General features: G+C 43.7%; 3 protein-coding genes across 4 annotated transcripts; 2 read left to right on the top strand and 1 right to left on the bottom strand.

Annotated features, from left to right (window-relative positions):
* Positions 1 to 3,358: 3,358 nt before the first annotated feature.
* Positions 3,359 to 7,948, top strand: NDUFB6 (NADH:ubiquinone oxidoreductase subunit B6). Its single transcript, XM_072154252.1, has 4 exons — positions 3,359 to 3,690; positions 3,948 to 4,040; positions 6,305 to 6,349; positions 7,820 to 7,948. Exons 1-4 carry the CDS (start codon positions 3,511 to 3,513, stop codon positions 7,889 to 7,891), a joined length of 390 nt encoding a protein of 129 aa, XP_072010353.1. The 5' UTR covers positions 3,359 to 3,510; the 3' UTR covers positions 7,892 to 7,948.
* Positions 7,949 to 10,175: 2,227 nt separating this feature from the next.
* Positions 10,176 to 14,163, bottom strand: SMIM27 (small integral membrane protein 27). 2 transcript variants are annotated; one of them, XR_011855937.1, is made up of 2 exons: positions 13,219 to 13,877; positions 10,176 to 10,591 (listed from the first exon to the last, which is right to left on the bottom strand). XR_011855937.1 is itself a non-coding variant. In XM_072154235.1 (2 exons), exons 1-2 carry the CDS (start codon positions 13,945 to 13,947, stop codon positions 10,484 to 10,486), a joined length of 153 nt encoding a protein of 50 aa, XP_072010336.1. In that variant the 5' UTR covers positions 13,948 to 14,163; the 3' UTR covers positions 10,176 to 10,483. The 2 variants fall into 2 exon arrangements, 1 of the variants encoding a protein (XP_072010336.1); XM_072154235.1 differs by lacking the exon at positions 13,219 to 13,877 and adding an exon at positions 13,903 to 14,163.
* TOPORS (TOP1 binding arginine/serine rich protein, E3 ubiquitin ligase) lies at positions 13,989 to 22,332 on the top strand. Its single transcript, XM_072154192.1, has 3 exons — positions 13,989 to 14,079; positions 14,156 to 14,338; positions 17,755 to 22,332. Exons 2-3 carry the CDS (start codon positions 14,279 to 14,281, stop codon positions 20,722 to 20,724), a joined length of 3,030 nt encoding a protein of 1,009 aa, XP_072010293.1. The 5' UTR covers positions 13,989 to 14,079; positions 14,156 to 14,278; the 3' UTR covers positions 20,725 to 22,332.
* The last annotated feature ends 8 nt before the right edge of the window (positions 22,333 to 22,340 follow it).

The raw sequence follows: 22,340 nt of genomic DNA, 5'->3' as shown, positions 1-22,340 counted from the left end.
GAACAAACTCTGACTGAAAACTGATTGCACACTGATGCAAAATGTGCGTTTTTCAATGGCCAAACCCTGATCTCACCCTGATCAGACTCTGACTTGAAATGCAACGCAAGTGTGGAAGGGGCCTAAGACCTGATCAAACTAGGGAGACCTCCAGTGTCAGGAAATGGTGATGCTATCTGCCTAAAAAGGAATTTGTAATGATATTGTAAAGAGAATACTGGTTGGATAATGAACTAATAAAACCCCTGTGGCTGTAAAGTTTCAGGTCTTTTCCACTGAGCTTCATGGAAGCATGTCTGAGGCACGATGCTCTGACACACCTGTGTAAAAATCAGGTCCAAGCAAACATCTACCTTTAGAAGTCTGCATTATCCTGATGCTGAATCAACCAACTGAAGCTACCTATACCAAGATGTGAGCATCTCCTGTGGAACACTAGCTAACGAGCCATCTCGACCCAGTTTATGTCACTGCTGTTTTGGTCGTTGCCGGGTTCTGAATTAACCAACTGTAAGTTGAATGCTTGACATTCTCTGTCTCCGATTGATCCCTGTGTAAGGTGGTTACCACCAAGGGTGCCCCATTCACCACCCCCCTCCCAGATGGTTGAGTATTAGTCTCCCCGCTATGTCCTGCATATCTCTTCTGCATACTGCCTCCTGGTCCCAACAACAATCACATATTGGGACCAGGAAGCGGAATGCAGAGGAGTTCTCTGTGCTCTGTGTCACTCTCCTAGTCCTGATACTCTAGTTTCAGATTCATAGCGAAGGGACAGGGACCAAGAGGTGGAACAAGGCTGCTGCCAGCTCCTTCCCCAGTGCTATCTTCTCCACCCCTCTGGAGACACACTCCAGAAGCTGCTGGGAGGACACTATGAGGGGGAGCTGCTGGGGGACACTATGAGGGGGAGCTGCTGGAGAAACACTATAAGGAAGAGCTGCTGGAGGAAGACTATGAGGATGAGCTGCTGGGAGGACAATATGCAGGGGAGCCGCTGGGAGGATAATAAAAGGGGGAGCCACTGGGAAGACACTATGAGGGGGAGCTGCTTCTCTGAGGATAGTCTGAGGGGGGTGCTCTAGGGGACACTATGAAGGGGAGCTGCTGGTGGACACTGTGATGGGGAGATGCATGGAGGGCACTATGAGGGGAGCAGCTGTGGGGGACACTATGAGGGGGAGCTCTGGGGGGCACAGTATGAAGTGGAGCTGCTGGGGGGACAAGGTATGAAGTGGAGCTGCTAGAGGGGACAATATGAGTGTAGCTGCTGGGAGCAGCTGGAGGTGGGACACTATGAGGGCGAGCTGTGGGAAGGGAGACACTATGAAGGGGAGCTGCTGGAGGGGGACATTATGAGGGGAAGCCGCTGAGGGGACACTATGAGGGAAAGCTCCTGATAGGACACCATGAGGGGAAGCTGCTGGGAGACCACTATGAGCGGGAGCTGCTGGAAGGACACTATGAGGGGAGCTTCTAGGGGGAAACTATGAGGGGAGCTTTTGGGAGAGCACTATGAGGCGGAGCTGCTGGGGGAACACTATGAGGGAGAGCTGCTGGGAAGACACTATGAGGGAAGCTGTTGGGCAAACACTACTAGGGGCATCTGCTGGAAGGACACGATGAGGGGAGATGCTGGGGGCACAGTATGAAGCTGAGCTGCTAGTAGCGCACAGTATGAAAAGGAGCTGCTAGGGGGATACTATGAGGGGAGATGCAGGTGGGGCACTATGAGGGGAGCTGCAGGGGGCACTATGAGGGGAGCAACTGGGGGGCCACTATAAGATGGAGCTGCTGGAGGGGAGCACTATCAGGGGAAGCTGCTGGGGAACCACAGAATGAAGCCCAGCTACTGGGGGATCACAATATGAAGTGAAGCTGCAGGGGCACAGTATGAATGGAAGCTGCTGGGGGGACACTACGAGGGGGAGCTGCTGGGAGCACACTATGAGGGGAAGTGCTGGATAGACACTATGAGGGGGAGCTTCTGGGAAGACACTATGAGGGTAGCTGCGGGAGCGACACTATGATGGCAAGCTGCTGGGAGGACACAATGAGTGGATCTGCTAGTGGGACAATACATAGGGAGCTGCTAGGGTGGAAACTATGAGATGGAGCTGCCGGGAAGATACTTTGATGGAAGCTATTGGGGGAACACTATGAGGGGCATCTGCTGGGTAGACACTATGAGGGAAGCTGTTGGGGGACACTATGAGTGGGAGCTGCTGGGAAGGGAATACTATGAGGGGGAGTTGCTAGGTGGTACAGTATGAACTGGAGCTGCTGGAAGGGTACTGTATAAAAGCTAGATGCTGGGAGCAAACATTATGAGCTACTGGACGAAGGACGCTATGAGGGGAGCTGCTGGGGAAGCCCAGTATGAAGCGGAGCTGCTGGGGGGAACAGTATGAAGAGAAGCAGCTAGGAGCGCAAAGCATGGGAGTTGCTGGGGCGACATTATGACGGGGAGTTGCTGTGAGGACACTAAGAGGGGGATGTGCTGGGGAGACTCTATAAGGGGGAGCTACTGCGAGACACTATGAGGGGGAGGTGCTGCGGGACACTATGCGGATCGCACTTTCGTCGGACCGTTCATGGGATTTGCAAAGCTTTGACAGGTATTTAACAGGGGTTTGCACTGGGATTGTGTCGCATGCGATTGGATTGTGGCACAGCCACGCTGGCTATCATGCGACAGAAATCGGGGGGCGAGCCGTCGGACAATCTGACTGATTCGGACTGAGCGTGGGATTTAACTTTCAATTTGTGTCGCAAGAAAATGCACTTACATACACCAGGAAGAAGAAGGTGAACTCCGGTGGGCCTGAGCGGGGAAAGAACACATGCAGGATAGAGTTCAAAGGAGAGCTACAATATGATGGGGGCCTGAATATGAGGGAGTCACAATATGTCAGGGCACTAAATTGTGTGGGGTTGGGGGTAAGGGGGACGGCCAAATGGTGGGGCTTAGCTCTGTATACGCTCCACAACTTTTGCCCTTTTATCCCCACTCCGTAAGTTGGGAAATATGAGTACATGAGTGCGATTCAGTTGTTGCTGCAGTTCTGTGCTGCCAGAGTGCAATGTGAGCCACAGAGATATCAAGGATCAGGAAACGCGTCTATTGGACATGATTATAAATAGGCCGGATTGGCTGGATGATAAATGAGGGGCATCTTTACACCACTTGTAGCCTCCTTAGTTTTGTGGACAATGGTGCCATTTGTTAGCTACACCTCACTCCTTGTCAGAAAAGATGCAAGGAGTATATAAACCTCTTACATACAGTGTCGCAGACCAGTTTTATATGACACCATTCTTGTGTGCTTCCATTAGTAGTGGTTAGGGGGAGCATGTACTGTAATACTGGACATCCAACAGCAGAGGGAGCCATCGCCCCACTTGTGTGTACGTGACGTCACTTCTGTGCGCCGCTGTGTGCCCTCTGGAAGGCACCGAAGTGTCACGGAATAAGAGGGCAGTGGAGCCGGGTTGTCCGGGTGGACAGACATGTCGGTGAACCCAGTGGACACGCAGCTGCGGCAGCAACAGCTTAGAGTGCTCCGAAGGAAATGGCTGAAGGATCAGGAGCTGAGTCCACGGGAGCCCGTCCTGCCCGAGAAGAAGCTCAATGCGGTGGACCGGTTCTGGGCCAACTTCCTGCAGAAGAGCTCCCCGTGGAGGACTTACGTACGTCACCGTAGTATTGGGGGAAAGGGCTATTGGTACATCTGGAGGGAGGGATTAGAGCACCACCTTGATATGCACCTGCATAGACCCTCCCTAACATATGATAGATGATCATAGAGGTGAACATGCCTGGGTTATACTATTATTATACAGAGCCATCACATATATACACATATATGTTTAGTATAGTATAACCCAGGCATGGTCACCCCTATGCACCGTATTCTCCAGATGACTTGCTTTTATTTCATTCCCAGACTTTCAAGACATATAATATTGGAGTATCGGCAGTGAAAAGAATCCTGATTCCAGCTTGGATTGTCCATTACTTTGTCAAGTACCACCTGGAGGTAATGTGCCTTACCCTGTAAATAAGACCTTGTTTACACCTAAGTTATCTTTCCATAGTGAGTCAGTCCACAGTACAGAGCCAGTGTCAGAATGACTTCGGCATTCTATATTTTTATGCATTGGTTGCATGGTCTGATAAAATATAGGCTGTGGGTACTGATCCATTAAAAGGTATTGCTTTTAGTGCAGCTGAGCACCATCAAAATGGACAGCACACATCCGATTACCATTGTGCCATAATTTCACACAAAAATAAATACAAAAAATATGTAATGAAAGAAACATCAACAAGCTGTGGATTAAGGTAGAAAAGTGGAGATCACACGTGGATGAAATAGTACTAACATAAACATAGAAAAGGTTATTTTTTGCATTGAAATAGGATTTCCTTTGTCTGTATGCGTTGCATATGTACAGTGAGTTATTCCAGTGTGGTTGCATGTTCTGTTCTTATGAGATGAACATGAGGCATCAGTTTTGATATATATATATATTTTTTTTTCTCCTCCTTCTCCTATTATTGTGAGGTATAACCAGGTGTGGAAACTACACAAAGATAAGGTAGAATCTGCACCTGTTACGTTTTACAATCAGGTCCCCTGCACATGAACAAGCTTGGTATATGAAAACAGACCCATATCCTGAACAGATACTACAGAATGAGCATGATGCAGTAGACGGGGGGTCCTTGCATCATACAGAATATGATGCAAGGATTCCCTGTCTGCTGGCCCAACAGCAGCGTCTGTTACAGTATTGGCCCGACAAGCAGGTACTACTTCCATTGCACTGTGCTCGGGCCATGGGATCCGATTAGCACACAGTTCCATATCTACAGACCAAGCAGGTTTGTGTGCAGGAGGCCAAAAAAAAAACAGAAGGAAAAACAGATGTGTACTGGTCCTTACTCAATAATGTTTTTTTCACTTTAACTTTGTTGAAGCACCTCTGCCAAAATAGTTGTGAGGGGGTTTTTATTTTAACAGGAACTCATGTTGAAGCGTTTTACACCTGCTAGCACTGACCTGTATTTTTAATATGTGGTCAACTGCGCTGTAAGGAAAATAAGGAAGAGGCAGGGGAAAAAGGAGGACACATGACCATATAGCAATAATAAATAAATTCATGGATACAATTTTGTGTAAAGTTTATTTACTTTATTAGTTCAAAACACAAAGAAACACTTTGTAATGTTATACTTACAAATCCCCTGTTCTCTTATCAGACACTTCCCTGCATTCCTGCCTTTTACTTTCAGCACTTAAAGAGGCATTCCCATTTCAGCAAATAAATGTTAATGTTGGTATAATGGAAAGTTATGCAATTTTCCAATATACTTTCTGTATCAATTCCTCACAGGTTTTTTTTTTAGATCTCTGCTTGCTGTCCTTCTATAGAAAGCTTCTTTGTTTACTTTCTGTGGACAGAAATCTGTCCATGGGCACACAGGTGCATGGCTCATTATTATACAAGGCTCTGATTACTCTATGATACTAACGATCTGTGCACCTGTGTGGTCATTTTGGTCATTAAGTCCCTTTCACATGAAAGTTTGTCACGCATGTGTTTTGCGAGTGTTTCTGACGTGTGGGTCTTGCACTGAACTCTGACCCATTGTATTCAATGGGCTTTGTCAGAAAAAAGAAAGGGAATGTGATAGGTTTTTATGAAAAGATTGCTTTTTAGAGCACGTTTGAAAGCTGGCTATTAGCCTGATCGAGGTAGTGCATTCCAGAGAATAGCGCAACTTGGGAGAAGTCCTGGGGACAAAGTCCAGGAGGTTCAAATTGGGAAGGGAGTAACCATAGATCACTAGAGAAACCGAGCATTGGCTGGGTGATAGACGGAGGTGAGGGCAGAGAGAGATATGAAGAGATAGGAAGGTGCAGCACTTTGTGGATGAATCTTATTAATTTGAATTGAATAAGGAAGGTGATGGTCGGCCAGTGCAGTACAGAGTTTAGTAAGTGGATGCAAGTCTCCACTCTCCTGCCCTCAACAACTATGAATTGGAGAGAGTCTATGTTGAAACATGGAAGGCACCTGCAACAGAAAGCTAATGAAACCGTGCATTGTAGACATGTAAACGGATTGTTCATGTACACATCTCTAACATTGAAATTGTCTTCATGAAAGTGATTAAAAAAAAATCATCTAGTTTTGTATGTTTCAATTGCATTTATTTACAAAAATTGTTTACCTAAAGCTACCAAACCGATTATTAAACTAAACTAATTCACATGTTCTGATTTATTTGTTTCAGACCAGTCCATATGGAGTTGTGTATAAAAAGCCTCGACTGTACCCTGTAAGTATATTATGCTGTTCATCCGGTCGCACATAAGAAAGTATGGATATCTATGCTAGGGTACAATTCACACTAACCTGTGTCTGCCCACACAAGCATACATCAGGAGAGGAGGAGGGATTAGCGCTGCTCTCCCCTTTCCATGATGGCTGAAGATGGAGCTTACTCTTTCTTTTTTGCGGCGCGGTATGGTGAGCACATGTTGTGATCACCGTGCTGTAGGTGTCTATGGGGACATATATCCAGCTGCAAACTAGCACGTCGCTGCAGACTCGCAGACCTGCGCCCACTGAGGTCTAAAGTCAGCGGCAGTGTGCAACTAGTTAAAGAAATTACCATCAAAATCAAGCATGATAACCCAGGGACACTGGCAATTTTACAGGGCATATACATGGTGCACAACTTATCAGGCTGTTATGCAGTGCAGGAACACTTCCCCTTCCCACTGTGTCTGCGTCTATATGTAAGTGCTTATCATGCTTTATTTTGATGGAAGATTTTCTTTAATTTCTTAACGCTCACTGATGGATAAATCCATCAGGGAGCTGTTAAGGATATATGAAGAGGCTCCCTGATTTAAAGTACCCTAGAGGGTCTAAAAAATAGTTAAGAAAAAAAATTCAAATCGCCCCATTTTTCCCCTAGAACTGTTATACAGTAAAACCAAAATAAAGAGTAAAAATCACAAACATGTTGGGTATCGCAGCCTCCCAAAATGCCCAATCTATCAAAATAGAAAAATGTTTTTGCCGGGTAATAAATGTAATAAAAAATGATCAAAAGGCTGTACAGTCTTCAAAATGGTAGCAATAAAAACGTTGGCACATCTTGCAAAAAAAATGACGCCTTGCACAGCTCCATACACTGAAGTCTGAAAAGTTATTAGGGTCAGAAGATGGGGAAAGAAAACATTTTTTTATTTTTTTTTTTCGTACACATTGTTTTAATTTTTAGAATGTATTAAAACACAATAAAACCTATATAATTTGATCACCGGGATCGTACAGAACCAAAGAATAAAGTAGATCATTTAGAGCGCAGTGAAAGTCGTAATAACTGAGCCCACAAAGTGACGAAAATGTTGGGGTTTTTTTTTGCCAATTTCACCATATATGGAATTTTTTAAAGCTTCCCAGTACACCGAATGGAATAACAAAATGTCACTGAAAAAAAAAAAAAAAATTATGCACAAAAAAAGCACTCACATGGCTCTGTAGTTGGGAAAATAAAAATGATGGCTTTTTGAAGGTGGGGAGCAAAAAATGAACAAAAAATGCTGCAAAGTGAAGGTTGTTAAGCAAAATATTAAGAATCCTGCCAATCTGCTGGCAGTTGTTTCGTACAATTATCCCAACAATTATAAAATTGGTAAATGTTCTGCATTTTTTTTTCTTTTTTTGCTGTATGTGAAAAAAAAACCCATAGATGCACATTTTATTTGATCTAATTTACACTTTGTGTTCATTCTAGGGTGATGTCATCAAAGAAACTGGACAAGTTGTCCCACCCATCAAGGAACCAAGCGGTGGTCATCACCACTAAACCAACGCTCTATCACTTGTATTAATGTTGTTTCAATAAAAAATGTAAAATCTTTAATATTATCCTAAAAATATAATGATATCCTAGGGTTTATTTCTGGGGAGAGTGCCTGTAATTATAACTTTTTTTTTTTTTCACTGAATCGTGAATTCGGTGACAATTGTGCTACTTATCTTATTTGGTTTATAATATAAAAATTATATATTATAAATATTATACCACATAAGCTGACCCGAACACAAGCAGAGGTACCCAATTTTAACACAAAAAACTAGGAAAACCAATTCAACCAGGCATAAGCCATGGGTGGGAAATGTATTGGTCACGGCCTCCAGCCAGTATATAGCTAGCCATCCCCTGCTCCCAGTATTTAGCCAGTCCCTGCCCCATTGTATGCACAACCTATTAATAAAAAAAAAAAAACTGTACTCGCCTCTCTGGCACCCCTCTTTTCTTTCTTCCGGTCCTCCAGCTCAGTCTTCAGGTCCCCGCATGATGCAGGCACACAAACTATGACGTCAGCCACTTGCCGACGTCATTCAGCTGACTATCGTTGCTCTGACACCAGAATTCTGAGTGCGATACGATACCCAGAAAAGTATAAGGATGCTCGATACCAATACTTTTGTTTTCATGAAAGTATAGGATTATCTGAATGTTGAGGGTGCAGTTACATGGGGGCTTTACATTCCATTTAGAAATGGAGTGCAAAGTCTTGGGGGGCCAGGGACTGTGTCCAATAGCATATGCATTTCCAGACAATGCGATCAGTAATGGTCAACCAGTGATTTGCCAAGAAAGCTTTTGTCAATATAAAATTTATTAGGGCTCATTTAGATGTCCATATGCCATACTCTCTCTGCGGATTGCAACTGGCACGGCGACATACAGGAGCGGTACGGTGCTGTACATTGTCCTATCTTTCTCTGGAATACAGCGCAGTGAGGCCAAACATTGCTACGGAGAAGGAGGCTACTCCTCTTCCCAGCACCTTGTGCCCGCCATGCTACTGTACGGCAGGCACATTTGTCGTGTGAATGTAGCTTAACAGTGAAGCTCTTAGTTACATAAAATCCTCCCATGAACAACCTGCAAACCCATAGTCTAGTGCAGTGGTGGCGACCCTGACACAGGTGCCAGCAGTGCCACTCTGAGCCCTCTGTGGGCACCCAAGCCGTTATTCGAGCATAGAGCTCACTGGACCTTCTCCTACAGTCCCAGGCGACCCAGGATGTGTGGTTTTCAGCGCTATTTTGAAGCAACTCATCCTTGGCTATTTGTGACTGCAGGATGTGTGGATAGAGCTGGATTATCATTGGAGCTTCTGCTTTGGGCCTACAATTCTAGACAGTAGCTACAATGATAATCTGAAGTTCTCTGTCCTCTGGCCACCAATATGATTGAAAGCTGTGACAGAGAAAGGAGCAATAAGTTACTTCATAAATTGTAATGTGGGCATTTGGGGAAAAAAATAAAAAAAGTACAATGAGTCATTAGTTCCCTTTCCCCTGCTGTGTACATTGGGGGTTAAGCTGCTAGGCAGGCTAGGGCGACACGGTGGCTTAGTGGTTAGCATTACAGCTTTGTAGTACTGGGGACCCGGGTTCAATCCACAGGGTCAACATCTGCAAAGACTTTGTATGTTCTCTCTGTGTTTTCTCCGGTTTCCTCCCACACTCAAAAACATACTGGTAGGTTGATTAGATTGTGAGCCCCATGGAGACAGGGACCGAGTGGCAAGCTCTGTGCAGCGCTGCATAATCTGTGTGCAAAATATAAATAAAGGAATTATTAGTTATTTGGAAACCATGTTTGATACTGACCCCGAAACCTCCACCAGTGGTGTTTACTGTTGAAATGCTGCTGGCAACTAAATTCAGAAAATATCTTAACTATGAATCCTACACACTCATATCCAGAGGTCGCACTAACATTTTTCCAGAAGGGTAAAAATACTCCTCTCACCATTTTTGAGGAGTATTTTTTAGCCGAGGAGGAGTATGAAAATTTCAGTAATACACCGCACACACAGAACAAATTGCACACTCACACAGCGCACAGACACAACAGCACAGACTAAACTCACTGAACACTGCACACTCACTCAGAACACACTAACACACTTGCCGCACACACGGCTCACACAACTCTGCACACACTCACTCGGCACTTCTCTCAGGTCCCATCGGGTTCACAAACGCTGGCCGCTGGGGGCAGGGAGAGTTGGAGCAGGGCTATATGCTATATCCCCCCCCCCCCCCCCCGAAAAAAAAATATCAATAGAGAACATAGGAAAATAAAAAGATTTATTACAAAAACATGTTTTTAACTGTATCTTAGAAAAACACTGATTAAATAATTTTCAATAGTTAAGACTAAAAAACAAACAGGTAACAAATATTTCTGAGAAAATAGAATGGTGTTTCCGTTTTAGCACTTAATGATGTAATAGTATCCGGGGTTGGTTCATGGTATGAATTAGTACTCTTTATATGGATACTATGAAATTCACTTCTCTTCTGTATCCAGGCTGCAACGTAATCCAAAAGATAATTGTAAGGTGGAATTAAACAGTATCGTCGTCTGGTAGTGTCAGCTTAAATTCTGATTTGGGTATTTCTTCTGCAGTTGCCATAGTGCTGCCAGTCTTGCTGCATACAGGACGTAGCCCCATGAGATGATCACAATGGATAGGAGAATCTAGAAAAATAAAGTCACAAAATGACCCAATAGGCTCCGGTCAGGTCTTGGAGTTGTGTGCAGACCCCCATTTAAAGCTTCCATTGTATTTCTCAGTTGAAAATAGCGCAGCACCGAAATGGGTTTTTTTAAGCAATCCTTTACTATTAGCGATGAGCAGACCCAGCATTCCCATTCGGCCTTCAGTGACCACATGGTGACTATTTTGCGTTTCAAAACGCAATGCATGCACTTCTGCAATCACCTATTGAAGTAAGATTGTGTCTGCATTACATTTAGTAAATGTTTTGCAAACACAATCTTACTACAACAAGAGGAGTCTGGCTATGTTTGGACAATGGGAGGATCACGGCTAACCTCCTTATCCATTGGCTAGCTACAAACAATGGACCCATGGGCTGTGTGTTTGGTTCGATTATGCACAGTAGGACAGTAGAAAATGACTGCCCTGCACATTTTTTAAAATAGGTGGTTCAGGTGGTAGCCCAGGGTCTGATCCTTCTAGGGGGCCCATGGCCGCCCAAACCACCCACCAAATTTTATACCGAGAAGGACATTCACGTATGGAATCCTCCAAATGGAGGAATGGAGTCCTCCAAAGGTCGTGAAGCATCCCCACGCATCTTGATTCTAGTATCATATGTAGGAAGTGAATTCCAGACATGTAGGGGCTATAATATTCATATAGCCCAGGGCCCATGGCAGTCTTAATCCAACCCTGAACATATTGTTCTATTTTCAATAACAATAATTGTGTAAGAGGATAGTGCTGGGCCATGCTGTACCGAGTGGCATAAATAAAGAAAACTGGTGCTCAGGCGATTTAGCCATGGCCCTGGAGCACTGAAACACTTCTTTTCATTTAAAATAAAAACTGAATATATTTTAAAATTAGAGATGCCTGGGACATATGGTACACTGCTAGAACAAGGGGTAGTATACTTCTATACATACCTCCCAACCATTCCGGATCCCACAGAACAGTCCCGATTTTCGGGCTCTATCCTGCTGTCCCACCCGGCCGGGACATCAACTGTGATGATGTCATCCCTGCCTAAAGGCTTGACTGCTACATACTGCAGAAGCAGAGCAGAGGGGAGCTGCTGCAGGGAAAAAGGTGAGTATCTGTTTATTGTATTACTGTGGGGGGCACAATAAGAGGGTGAGCTGCTAGGGGGTGCAAATTAAGAGGGGGAGATCATGGGGGCAATAAGAGGGTGTGATGAACATGCAGGTATTGTCTTATTCATCTAGCCAACCATATCCCTCACCTTCCTCCAGCCTCAGCTTACAGTATTTTTTGGACTATAAGGCGCACCGGAGTATAAGACGCACCATCAATAAATATAGTTTCATATATAAGGCGCATCGGATTATAAGGCGCACCTGATTATAAGGATGAATGACCAGCAGGTGGCAGACCTGTGCACAGTTCATGGCAGTTGTTGTCTGTACGTTTCATATATAAGGCACACTGGACTATAAGGCGCACCTTTCATTTCTGAGAAAATCAAAGGATTTTTTGTGCGCCTTATAGTCAGAAAAATACGGTAATTGGCCTAAATGAGCTAGGCCGTTTACGTTCACACAGCATGTGCCCTTACTTCAATAGAACTCTGTAGTGAGATCATCTCCCTGCACACCCTCCACCCCACCCCCCAAAGTCTCAAACAAAGAGCCATAAACTCAAAAACCACTAAGTTAAATAGGGACAGTTATGAAGTTATGGTCCATCAGAAGAACAAATACATTTTTGGATTTGTGATATTCTGGTGATCAAGAAGGTGCTATTTGCAGGGTTCTAGGATACTCTGTTCCAGAGATATCTATATCTCTGGAAAGGACCATAGCAAATGGGTCAGGTTTGGTATGAATGCGATCCAGGCATTTACTCGGATCCAATGATACCAGAACCATGACTTCCCCTTGAGAAGCTATGGCTTCTCCAGGGCTATGGTTGTAGTACCAGGTAGGAGGGACCTATGACCCCTCCTGTTTGGTGGGCAAAGGTGTGACCCCACCTGATAAATTCAGGCACCTCTGAATGTGACTAGTCTTTGTCTGGGAACCATTTTACCATCAAGAGCAGAGAAGGATCTTAAGGTGTGGTCTATCAGGTTCCAATAGCCACACACACAAAGTAACTAACTTACTGAACTGCTGTTACTTGTAGTCCTACCTTGTATTTTGTACTCTGTGTAACCATATATATCCCAACCGTAAATATTGTTTTGTCTAGTGTGCCCTTGATGGAAATCTACCACTTCCAAGCAGCAAATGCCATGCACCAGCTCAGGGTGAGCTGGTGCCGGTGCTTATCTTATTAATCTTTATATCCGAAGTAGCTTCCCCGCACCGTGGTCCACGCTCGGCGCATCATGCGCGCAACCACTTCCTATTCAGGCGCACGCACGGTCGCATGTGCATGGTGCGTGGACCACGGTGCAGGGAAACTACTTTGGATATAAAGATTAATAAAGTGTTTAAATGCTTTAAAACCGTTTACAAACATAACAAAGATAAGCACCAGCACCAGCTCACCCTGAGCTGGTGCACGGCATTTGCTGCTTAGAATCGCCATTGAAAGTGGTAGGTTTCCTTTAAGGCAATTAAATATAAAATCTAACCTGTTTGCTCTTTTATCTCGATCAGGAATCCCCATGTCCGAGTTTCGCTTATTTACATGCTACTGGGTTGTTTCCTCACCCAATACAATCCAGTTACAGATTGGGCTTATATTAAAGGAGAACTGGTGGCAGCTCCTTGACTTCAGAGTTGTGATTTATAGTTGTGCCTTATCCAGAAGTTGTGTGGACAACTTTAAATCACTTCCTGCGTCTCTCAGAACCCGTTGCATTCTGGGTTGCATTCTATACATGGATAACTGAGTGACCTCGCGTAGCCTTCAGGGGTCCGGAACGTTGCGGTTTCCTTCACAGAGGGGGTGCTGCATAGGGTGGAAAATAAGAGGGGAAGCTGTTGAGGGGGCCCAATAAAAGGGGGAGTTGAGGTACAATATTAGAGGAGGCGATGAAGGGCACTAAGGGGGAAATTATACTGTGTGGGGTTGGCGGGCAGAGCAGTAGGTGGGACTTAGTGTAGAAAGATTTTCCTCCGTGCCCTGCACACTTTATCCCGCTTTCTCAGCTATGACAGTTGGGAGGTAGTAACTTGTATTTATTTTAGAAAGCCCCTTTTACTGAGCAAGGTATCTGGAATATTACAACAGCACTGCACAGGAAGAAGCGCCCAAACCATGCCCTCTGCTTCCATAAGCATTACTACATAAGGACTGCAGCCTGAGGTCTCACCAGTGAGTGGATCCTCTCCAGGGCTCTGCGGCTGACTAGAATCATGTCCTCCCGAGCTCCTCTAGTGTTGTCCGTCCTGCTATAGCAACGCAGCCCCGAAACGGCACAACGCTCGTGACGTCACTACGCTGAAGCTGCCCAGTCCGCCACCTCCATGCCTGGCGGAGGAAGGCGAACGTGAGACCTCCAGCCTGTTGGCGGCAGTGTGCGCAATGAGCAGCGCGTCTGACACTGTGTAGACACTCTTTTGCAGGTTCCCGGCATCCTCTGTGCTCCCGGTTAGTTCCTGAAGGGGCGGAGATTGGAGGCTGCTTGTGTAACAGAGGAGCAGTGGCGGCTATGTGACTGTCTGTCAGACGGGGAGAGCAGCTTCATCATGAGGGAGAAGAGACCCAAGCGGCGGAAAGCGGCCAGGAGAGAGGAGGCGTCCAGCACGGTAGGTTCTCTATGCTGTACCAGTCTGTAGCTGCACATCAGCCTCTTCCTAGAGTATATGGGATTATTGTCAGGTACACAGCCCGTACAGCTCTGCCTACAGTGCACGAGTCTTCCTTACTGGAAAATATGGCTGACATGGCTTATAGGTCACACATTCATTAGCTTTGTGTCCTGAAGCGCATGCTTTTGGTGGAATGTTTCCCCCAATGTTTTAATGCTACTACAGTAAAACGATGTTCCCACTTCTCTTCTCGGGCATGTTCAGCTGCCTACATACATAAAGAACAGCTCAATACACATGTGTCAGATTGAGGTCCTCCGTTGAAAGGGTATATCAGGAACCCTTCAGCCATATACTTACAATGGACCATTGAAAAACTCTAAAGTTGTCCTATTTGGGGACCTCATCCTGATCTACTGTGATATCCTTTTTTTTACCGGTATATACCACTACGGCAATTAATGGCTTATTCCATGCTATGACTATGATGGGGAAAGTGTATTAGCACTTGTCCCTATTATTTGTTAGAGCACCTGCTCTAAAAAGGGTCACCTCATGGAAGCAAGTCTAGTGTAATATGACATTACAGTCATACAGATGTGTTCACCATTAAATTAGTTCACACTCAATCCATAGGATAAGGGATGTTGCAGATTGTGAGATCCAGTGAACAGTAGGATGGAGTGAAAGTCCCTTCATGTTGGACTTATTCTCCAATGTCTTCATCATCAGACCCCCAGTAATCTGTAACTGGTCTCTTATTCTGTGGGTGGGTAGAAGTTACACTTGTAGGAGAACCCATGTCATTTGCCTCATATGAAAGGCTCCCAGTATCCCATGAAACCAATTACAGGCAGTCTCCTACTCAAGTACACACGGCTTACACCCGACCCCTAGTTACAAACAGAACTCTTGATATTAGTAATTTACTGTACTTTAGCCTTAGGTTACATTAAACTGTTATAACCGTTATTAAGGGTGCAATGAAGCTTTACTGCTGATACTGGTTCTTATGATAACCCAACATTTTAAAATCCAGTTGTCACAGAGACAAAGAAAAATCTGTCTGGAGTTACAATTATAGTTTATACGGTTGAAAAAAGACACTTGTCCATCAAGTTCAACCAAGGAAGGGTAGGGATTGGATGAGGAAGGGATTTAGGGGAAACAATCCTATATAACATAACTATCAATGTTATTTAGTTGTAAAAAGGCATCTAGACCCTTCTTGAAGCTCTCCGCTGTCCCTACTGTGACCAGTGCCTGAGGCAGGCTATTCCACAGATTGACAGTTCTCATAGTAAAAAAGCCCTGTCGCCTCCGGTGATTAAACCTTGGTTTCTCCAAACGGAGACAGTGCCCCCTCGTCTTTTGATTTGATTTAATCTGGAACAATTTACCACAATATTTTTTTGTATGGACCATTCATATATTTATATAAATTAATCATGTTCACTCTTAGTCGTCTCTTTTCCAGACTAAATAAATCTAGTTGTTTTAATCTTTCCTCATAACTGAGACCCTCCATACCCCTTATCATTTTTGTGGCTCTACGTTGAACCCTCTCCAGCTCCAGGGCATCCTTTTTATGGACCGGTGCCCAGAACTGGACAGCATATTCCAGGTGTGTCCGAACCAGTGCCTTGTATAGTGGTAATATTACATCCCTATCACGAGAGTCCATTCCACTTTTGATACATGACATGATCCTACTGGCTTTAGAGGCAGCTGCTTGACATTGCATGCTGTTATTCAATTTATGATCTACTATATTTTATAAAATATACAGTTCCGACTTACATACAAATTCAACTTAAGAACAAACCTACAGAACCTATCCTGTATGTAACCCAGGGACTGCCTGTAATGGCAATATTGTAACACAATGAAAACTGCCCTCCGCGGACTGCAATGACATCACTTTATAACACTTGGTCAAACATGTTCAGTAAGAATGTCTCTAAAAGAGCTGGAGTTATGAATGATAATCCTGTATTCACAGAACAGCGGCTGCTACCAGTGCCTAACATTTGGCATGTGTTTGCTTAGGATTTTTTTCTCCTAGGGCCATTCCCCAGAAAATTATAAAGCATGCGTTACTGTAATCTGTTTGTGTGTACATTCATGCAAATCATGCTACCCTTGTTCGGCCTGTTATTTAAGCACTGGTAATTTTGTCGCAACATGCTGGGGAAAAAAAAATGTAATCCCCTTTGTTACCGATGGTGCCTAAATATCCAGGTCAATTTTTGACGTTCTGCTATGCGCTTCTCTTAAATGACAATATCTCTGGAAAAGCTTTACATATCATAACAATTTTCCGTTTTTTTCATGACATGTGAGATTTTAATTTAGGATAGGAAAGTCTTATTAATTACATAGTTTTTTTTTCTGTACATGTATTAATGTGAAAACACCATATGGATTAGGAATAGAGCTGGTGTGGCCACCCAATGACCTACATAGTTTTTCTTTAATGCAAGCTATATGAAGACTCTAAATGACTTGTGTGTCCAAATCATAACCATCACCAGCACTTTGTAGTTGAAGTCATGATGAGATTCATTCACTGCATATTACATTGTCACCATGAGTTCAGCAAGAAAATGCTGTTGGTTTTCACTCAGAGGGAATGAGTCATTTGCTGAACGGAATGCTGCCACCTTGTGGTGGAATTTCCACATTACCAGAATTCTATCCAACTCGCAAGTTTCTTAAATATACTCAGGGTAACAAAATAACACATTCTCTAATTCACTGTTATTAACAAAAAAAACAGCATTTCACAAATATAATTCCATCCTGTCTCTATCAGTCCTTTTGTATATATTTTGGTTCTCCCCTTCAAACGCCTGACTTTAGGCATGAAAAGCTTCTCTTGTACTTCAGGGGAAGGGGCAGAAGGCAGAGAGCACTAGAGTCAGATTCACTTCCTGTCCAGTGCAGAAAAGAAAAGGTTTTTTCCGACGGGGATTGGGCATAGCGGTGCTGACTGTGTGTTGTGCAGGTTTTTTTGTTTGTTTGCTTTTTTGTTTTGGTAAGGTGAGGCAGCAGAGCTCAATGTGTCATTGTGTCTTATATCCATCTTGGATATGTCTCCTCTCTTTTTCTATGTGTCAGATACTAGTGAATGTTCAGAAGCTAAATGAAAAGTGACGATAAACCCTGTATCCTGATAATCTAAGCATGTTGTCAGCACAGAGGAATCCTGAAGTTGCTGCTCAGCTAGTACCCGCCCACACTACAAAACTTACCCTGACCATCCACTGAGTGATGGAAATAAAACTGAATAAAAATCCCAAAATAATCTTTATTGTGTAAACATGATTGGGGGGTTATAATTTGAGAACTTTCTTTTATGGGCAAAACCCCTTAAAGTCCATCTTCTTACATGTACCATTCTTGTTTTACAGATGCTCTCTTCTTCAGCTGACGGCTTTGCAGTGGATAGTGGCATTTCGCCAAAGGCCGGTACAAGTAAATTACAAAGTCAAGGAGCATCAGCTGATGCCTCTCCTGACTCAAAGTGCCCTATATGCTTGGATCGCTTTGATAATGTTTCCCACCTGGACAGATGTCTGCATAGATTTTGCTTTCGCTGCATCCAGGAATGGGCAAAGAACAAAGCTGAGTGTCCACTATGCAAGCAGCCATTCAATTCTATTATTCATAGTGTTCGTGCAGAAGATGATTTCAAAGAGTATGTTTTGAGGCCCACATTAAACGGCTCCTTCGGCAGTCCTGATGGACAAAGATTTCGATATCGTACCACTATGACTCGAGACAATATTTTACCCATGCGAACATTGAGGTCCTCTTCTCGAAGAACATTTTCACCTCCAGACAATGGTATACTTTTTGAGGGGGTTTCAAGTGTATCCACTCAACAAAGAGGTAGTGACATTCAACAGATGATGCGGAGGCTGGCCACTAGACGGCAAGCCAGTGCTGAAGGACGAACTATGAGACAGATTCAAGAGCAGGAGCTCATAAACTTCAGGAGGGCACTCTATCGTGCTGGATTACGTGTCCGAAATATCCAAGATGGTGGGCGCTACCGTGATATATCTGCAGAATTTTTCCGCAGGAATCCTGCATGCCTTCACCGGTTAGTGCCCTGGCTGAAACGAGAGTTGACTGTGTTGTTTGGTTCCCATGGCTCACTTGTGAACATTGTACAGCACATCATTATGAGAAATGTGACATTGTACGACATGGAAAGTCAGGCTTTTGTAGAGGACTTGCAGCCTTTCTTTCTTCATCGAACTGATCATTTTATTCATGAATTCATCAATTTTGCCCGTTGTCCCTATAATATTGAAGCTTATGATCATCATGCTAACTATGATTGTCCTGCACCTTCATATGAAGAAGGAAGCCAATCGGAGTCTTCTGTAATTACAATATCACCAGATGAAGTCAATACTAGAGAGCCAGATGTGCCCTCATCTTCTCTTGATGTTGGACAAACTCCTTGGGATGATGAAACACCAGGACCTTCTTACACTTCTGTGGATCAGACAACGTCTTGGACAGCAAATGTCTTGGATGAACAACCATCAAGCAGTATGCAGACCACAAGTGAAACAAAAAGTCTCACCGACGGTGTACAGCAGCAGGCTTTGAGTGCAGAGGACTGTGTAATAGTAGGTTTTGTTAAGCCTCTAGCGGAAAGAACTCCAGAACTTGTTGAACTGTCTTCTGATTCAGAAGGGTCCATATGTGAGGTAAAACTTGAGGAAGCTAAAAAGCCACAAGTTAAGCCATTTACCTTAATTGAAAGTAGTGGATCGAGTAGGTCACCAACTCCTATGTCATCACACTCAAGTGAGAAAGATGCATGGAAAGCAAGACCTAAGCATAATTCATCACTAGTAAAATCACGCTGCAAAAAAAAGGAAAACATACCAAAAGAAGCCTCTTCTAGAAATACACGTAGTTCTATAAAAGATAAAAGGCATTCATACAATAGTGAATGTTCAAGACGTAGGGAACGGTCACAAAGCTCAGACTGTTATTCCCGGTCATCTCGCAATATGTCTTATGAGAGTCATAGCAGAAAGCATCGCAAAAACAGCCCAAGAAATAAAAGATCTACAGATAAGAGCCGGCACAGAAGTTGGAGAGATAAAAGGAGATCCAGATCTAGAGACCGTAGTTCATCATGGCGAAGCCAGACTGTATCACTGACCAGTGAAAGCTCCAGAGAAAGAGGTGGTTCTCGCTCTACCAGTAGAAACCTTAGCAAGGGACGATCACCGAGCCACGACAGTGACAATGATTATGCTGCAGACAAATATCGGAGGTCTTTTCATTGGGAGTACACTTACTACAGCAGGAACAGAGACCGAGATGGCTATGAGCAATCCTTTAGGAAACATGCACGTGGTAAAGCCCATTATTCTAGGCCATCCTCCAGTCCAGAGTATCGTATGCAGTCTTACTCTGCCAGAAAAGACATGAAAAGGAAAAAGGGCAGCACTTCAAAACCACGCCACCGTGATCGGTATCGCTCAAGAAGTCGTTCGTGTAGTCGAACAAATACATCTGGGGCAAGCCTTCAACCTGACAAACCTAGTGGCAAGAGAAAGTACAAAACCCGCCACTTAGAGAGGCAAGAGTTAAAAGACAACAGCCAGGTATTGGAGGATGTGCAAGGAAATACAAAGAGCTACAAAGATGAAATGACTGAATCTTCTTCAAATGAACCAAAGCGGAAGAAGAAAACGCGAAGCCCTAGCGTTGAAATAGTATATGAAGGGAAAGCTATGGAGGGCTCAAAGTACCACAAGAAGAAAAAGAAGAAGAAACACAAGAAGAAGCATCGACGCGAACATCCTCCAAACTCCTCAGCTGTTTCTCCCATTATTATTACAATAGATAGCGACAGTGATCTGCCAGCTGTAGTGGAGACCTCTTCCAGTGGCACAGCTACTGCTTTACCTGATAAAAGGCATGATCAGGACTCTGTGCCATCAGCACCCAGCCAGTCACCATCTACCTCTGCCATGGCACACCCCACCGACCCAGCTAGTGAAGAACCTGCAGGTTCCTCATCCAAAGAGGATGATCTGTTTTCCAGCAATGGACGTTTGGATGCCGCCACAGGCATACTGGATGGTTTACATTTTGATGATAGCTCTGATGAACTAGCTCTTCCATCTGCCAGTAGTCCAGCTAAAATAGATTCTCCACAGTGTGAAGAAGCTGCCATGGCTGAATCGTATCCGTTAAACTCAAAGGTGGAACAGGACACTACTGCGTCCACAGTACCTACTTTTTTAATGGACTCCCAAGAAGATCTTATTGAAAGCTCTCAAGAATTATTTGCAGAAACCATTAATGACTTATTAGAAAGTATGACTGCATCCACCGTTTTATGAACTTGTCTTGGCTCTTTTACTTCCAATTAAAAACAGATTCACCTCAGAGCAGTTCTTGTGAATACCTGACTTATAAGTGAGGATTTCTGGCTTTTGTGTTCACCAGCCAAGCTGCATGAAGCTCATATTTGTGCACATCTTACACGTTCTTGGTCTTCTTAGTGGCACTTAAATGTATATTTGCTGGTTAGGGAAATTGCTTGTCCAGATGCCCAACGTACCCCTTAAATATGCTTTATAGGGTTCTGTGGTGATTGGCCTAGAAGGTGAACTTAGTTTTGCTGACACAAGTCCCAAGTCGAGTTTAGAAAGCATACCTCTCCTGACTTTTCTGTTTTGGTGAGCCTTTGTATCCACAGAAAACAAGCTGCAGATCTAGAACTCTTCATCTGGCCATCTGAATATTGGTTTATACAATTCTCTTCCTTCAAGTAGTACTCCAGCTAGTATCTCAGCTATCCTTTTATTCATCCATTTCTAGGAGGGATATCTGAGAGGGCAGAGTTATAAAATACATCATTTGTGAGTTCTAAATGCTCGGGAATACAATTACTTACTAAAACAGACCTGTTAGAAGAGATGAGTGGACTTTTTTAATGTTGTAGGACTATTAATAAGCTTCCTAGTGAGGACAGCTGGAAACAAATTAAGACTTTGTGGACATGACATTTTACTTATTGGGTTATGATGCTTTCCTTCTCCCCAACACTTCCCTGTGACTTGTGTAAATTAGAAGGTAAGCCTCTGTATACTGCAAGGGGTTTGCAAACAGATTAGCGTCATACAATGGGATGCAGATTAGGAAGGCTTTTTATGTGGAACATCTCCTCTATGTGAACATACTCAAAACAATATGGATATGGAGTTGTGTATTGGAAAGTCCCCAAGCTCTATCACATGTCGTAAAATTAAAAGAATTGTTACAAAATATTTTAATCAAGAAAAAACAAACCCAGTAACTTCAATACACTGCAAATTTACTGCAACCCCCTCCAATTTTTTTTTCCTGTATTTAATTTTATCCACTGCATTGGAGAGTTTGATAACTTCTTATTTTTATACACATTGAGGCTGTATGGATAGGATCCTTTTCAGCACCACATCAAGTTAATGGGTAAAAGTAAAAAAACTTCTTAAGAGTGGATATGAAGGCTTCCTTCCTTAAGTTCATGGAATTTTAGCCATTTTAATAATAGTTGTATAATCCCGCTCCTATATTCAAGATGATGGGTATTGCCCCTCTTAACTTTCAACATGAATGAGTAAGAATTTCTTGTATCTAAACCCAATTTAGGTAATTTAGTTTTAGGCCCCCTACATACGAATGTGTTTGGTCTGTATACAGGTCAAATTCCATGGACCAAGTGCAGTGGATGGTAGTCCTTGCATCAAAGTAATATTATCCTAGGAGCCCTTGTCTGCCGGCGTGACAGCAGTGCTGTTACTGTAAATACTGTTAGTTATCACAGCAGTTTGGCCATTAGACAGGGTGTCCTGGCATCATATATGATGCAAGGACTCTTGTGCTCTGTCCATAGGATCTGAGCAGCACATGGGTCTGTTTCCATGGATCAACACATTAGGGGTCGTAATGTTTTTTTTTTTTTTTTTTTTTT

This window comes from Engystomops pustulosus, chromosome 1 (assembly GCF_040894005.1).
Source record: "Engystomops pustulosus chromosome 1, aEngPut4.maternal, whole genome shotgun sequence".
Classification (NCBI taxonomy): domain Eukaryota; kingdom Metazoa; phylum Chordata; class Amphibia; order Anura; family Leptodactylidae; genus Engystomops; species Engystomops pustulosus.
The sequence above is the reverse complement of the archived record's forward strand: the minus strand, read 5'-3'. Positions and strand labels throughout refer to the sequence as shown.

What these genes read in the sequence shown, in the direction of transcription:
- NDUFB6 (XM_072154252.1), top strand. Translation starts at nt 3,511, where the DNA reads ATGTCGGTGAACCCAGTGGACACGCAGCTGCGGCAGCAACAGCTTAGA. An exon ending in GCTCCCCGTGGAGGACTTAC is followed by an intron (nt 3,691 to 3,947) that starts GTACGTCACCGT and finishes TTTCATTCCCAG; the next exon opens with ACTTTCAAGACATATAATAT. An exon ending in AAAAGCCTCGACTGTACCCT is followed by an intron (nt 6,350 to 7,819) that starts GTAAGTATATTA and finishes TGTTCATTCTAG; the next exon opens with GGTGATGTCATCAAAGAAAC.
- SMIM27 (XM_072154235.1), bottom strand. Translation starts at nt 13,947, where the DNA reads ATGATTCTAGTCAGCCGCAGAGCCCTGGAGAGGATCCACTCACTG. An exon ending in TGGAGAGGATCCACTCACTG is followed by an intron (nt 10,592 to 13,902) that starts GTGAGACCTCAG and finishes TTATTTTTCTAG; the next exon opens with ATTCTCCTATCCATTGTGAT.
- TOPORS (XM_072154192.1), top strand. Translation starts at nt 14,279, where the DNA reads ATGAGGGAGAAGAGACCCAAGCGGCGGAAAGCGGCCAGGAGAGAGGAG. An exon ending in GAGAGGAGGCGTCCAGCACG is followed by an intron (nt 14,339 to 17,754) that starts GTAGGTTCTCTA and finishes CTTGTTTTACAG; the next exon opens with ATGCTCTCTTCTTCAGCTGA.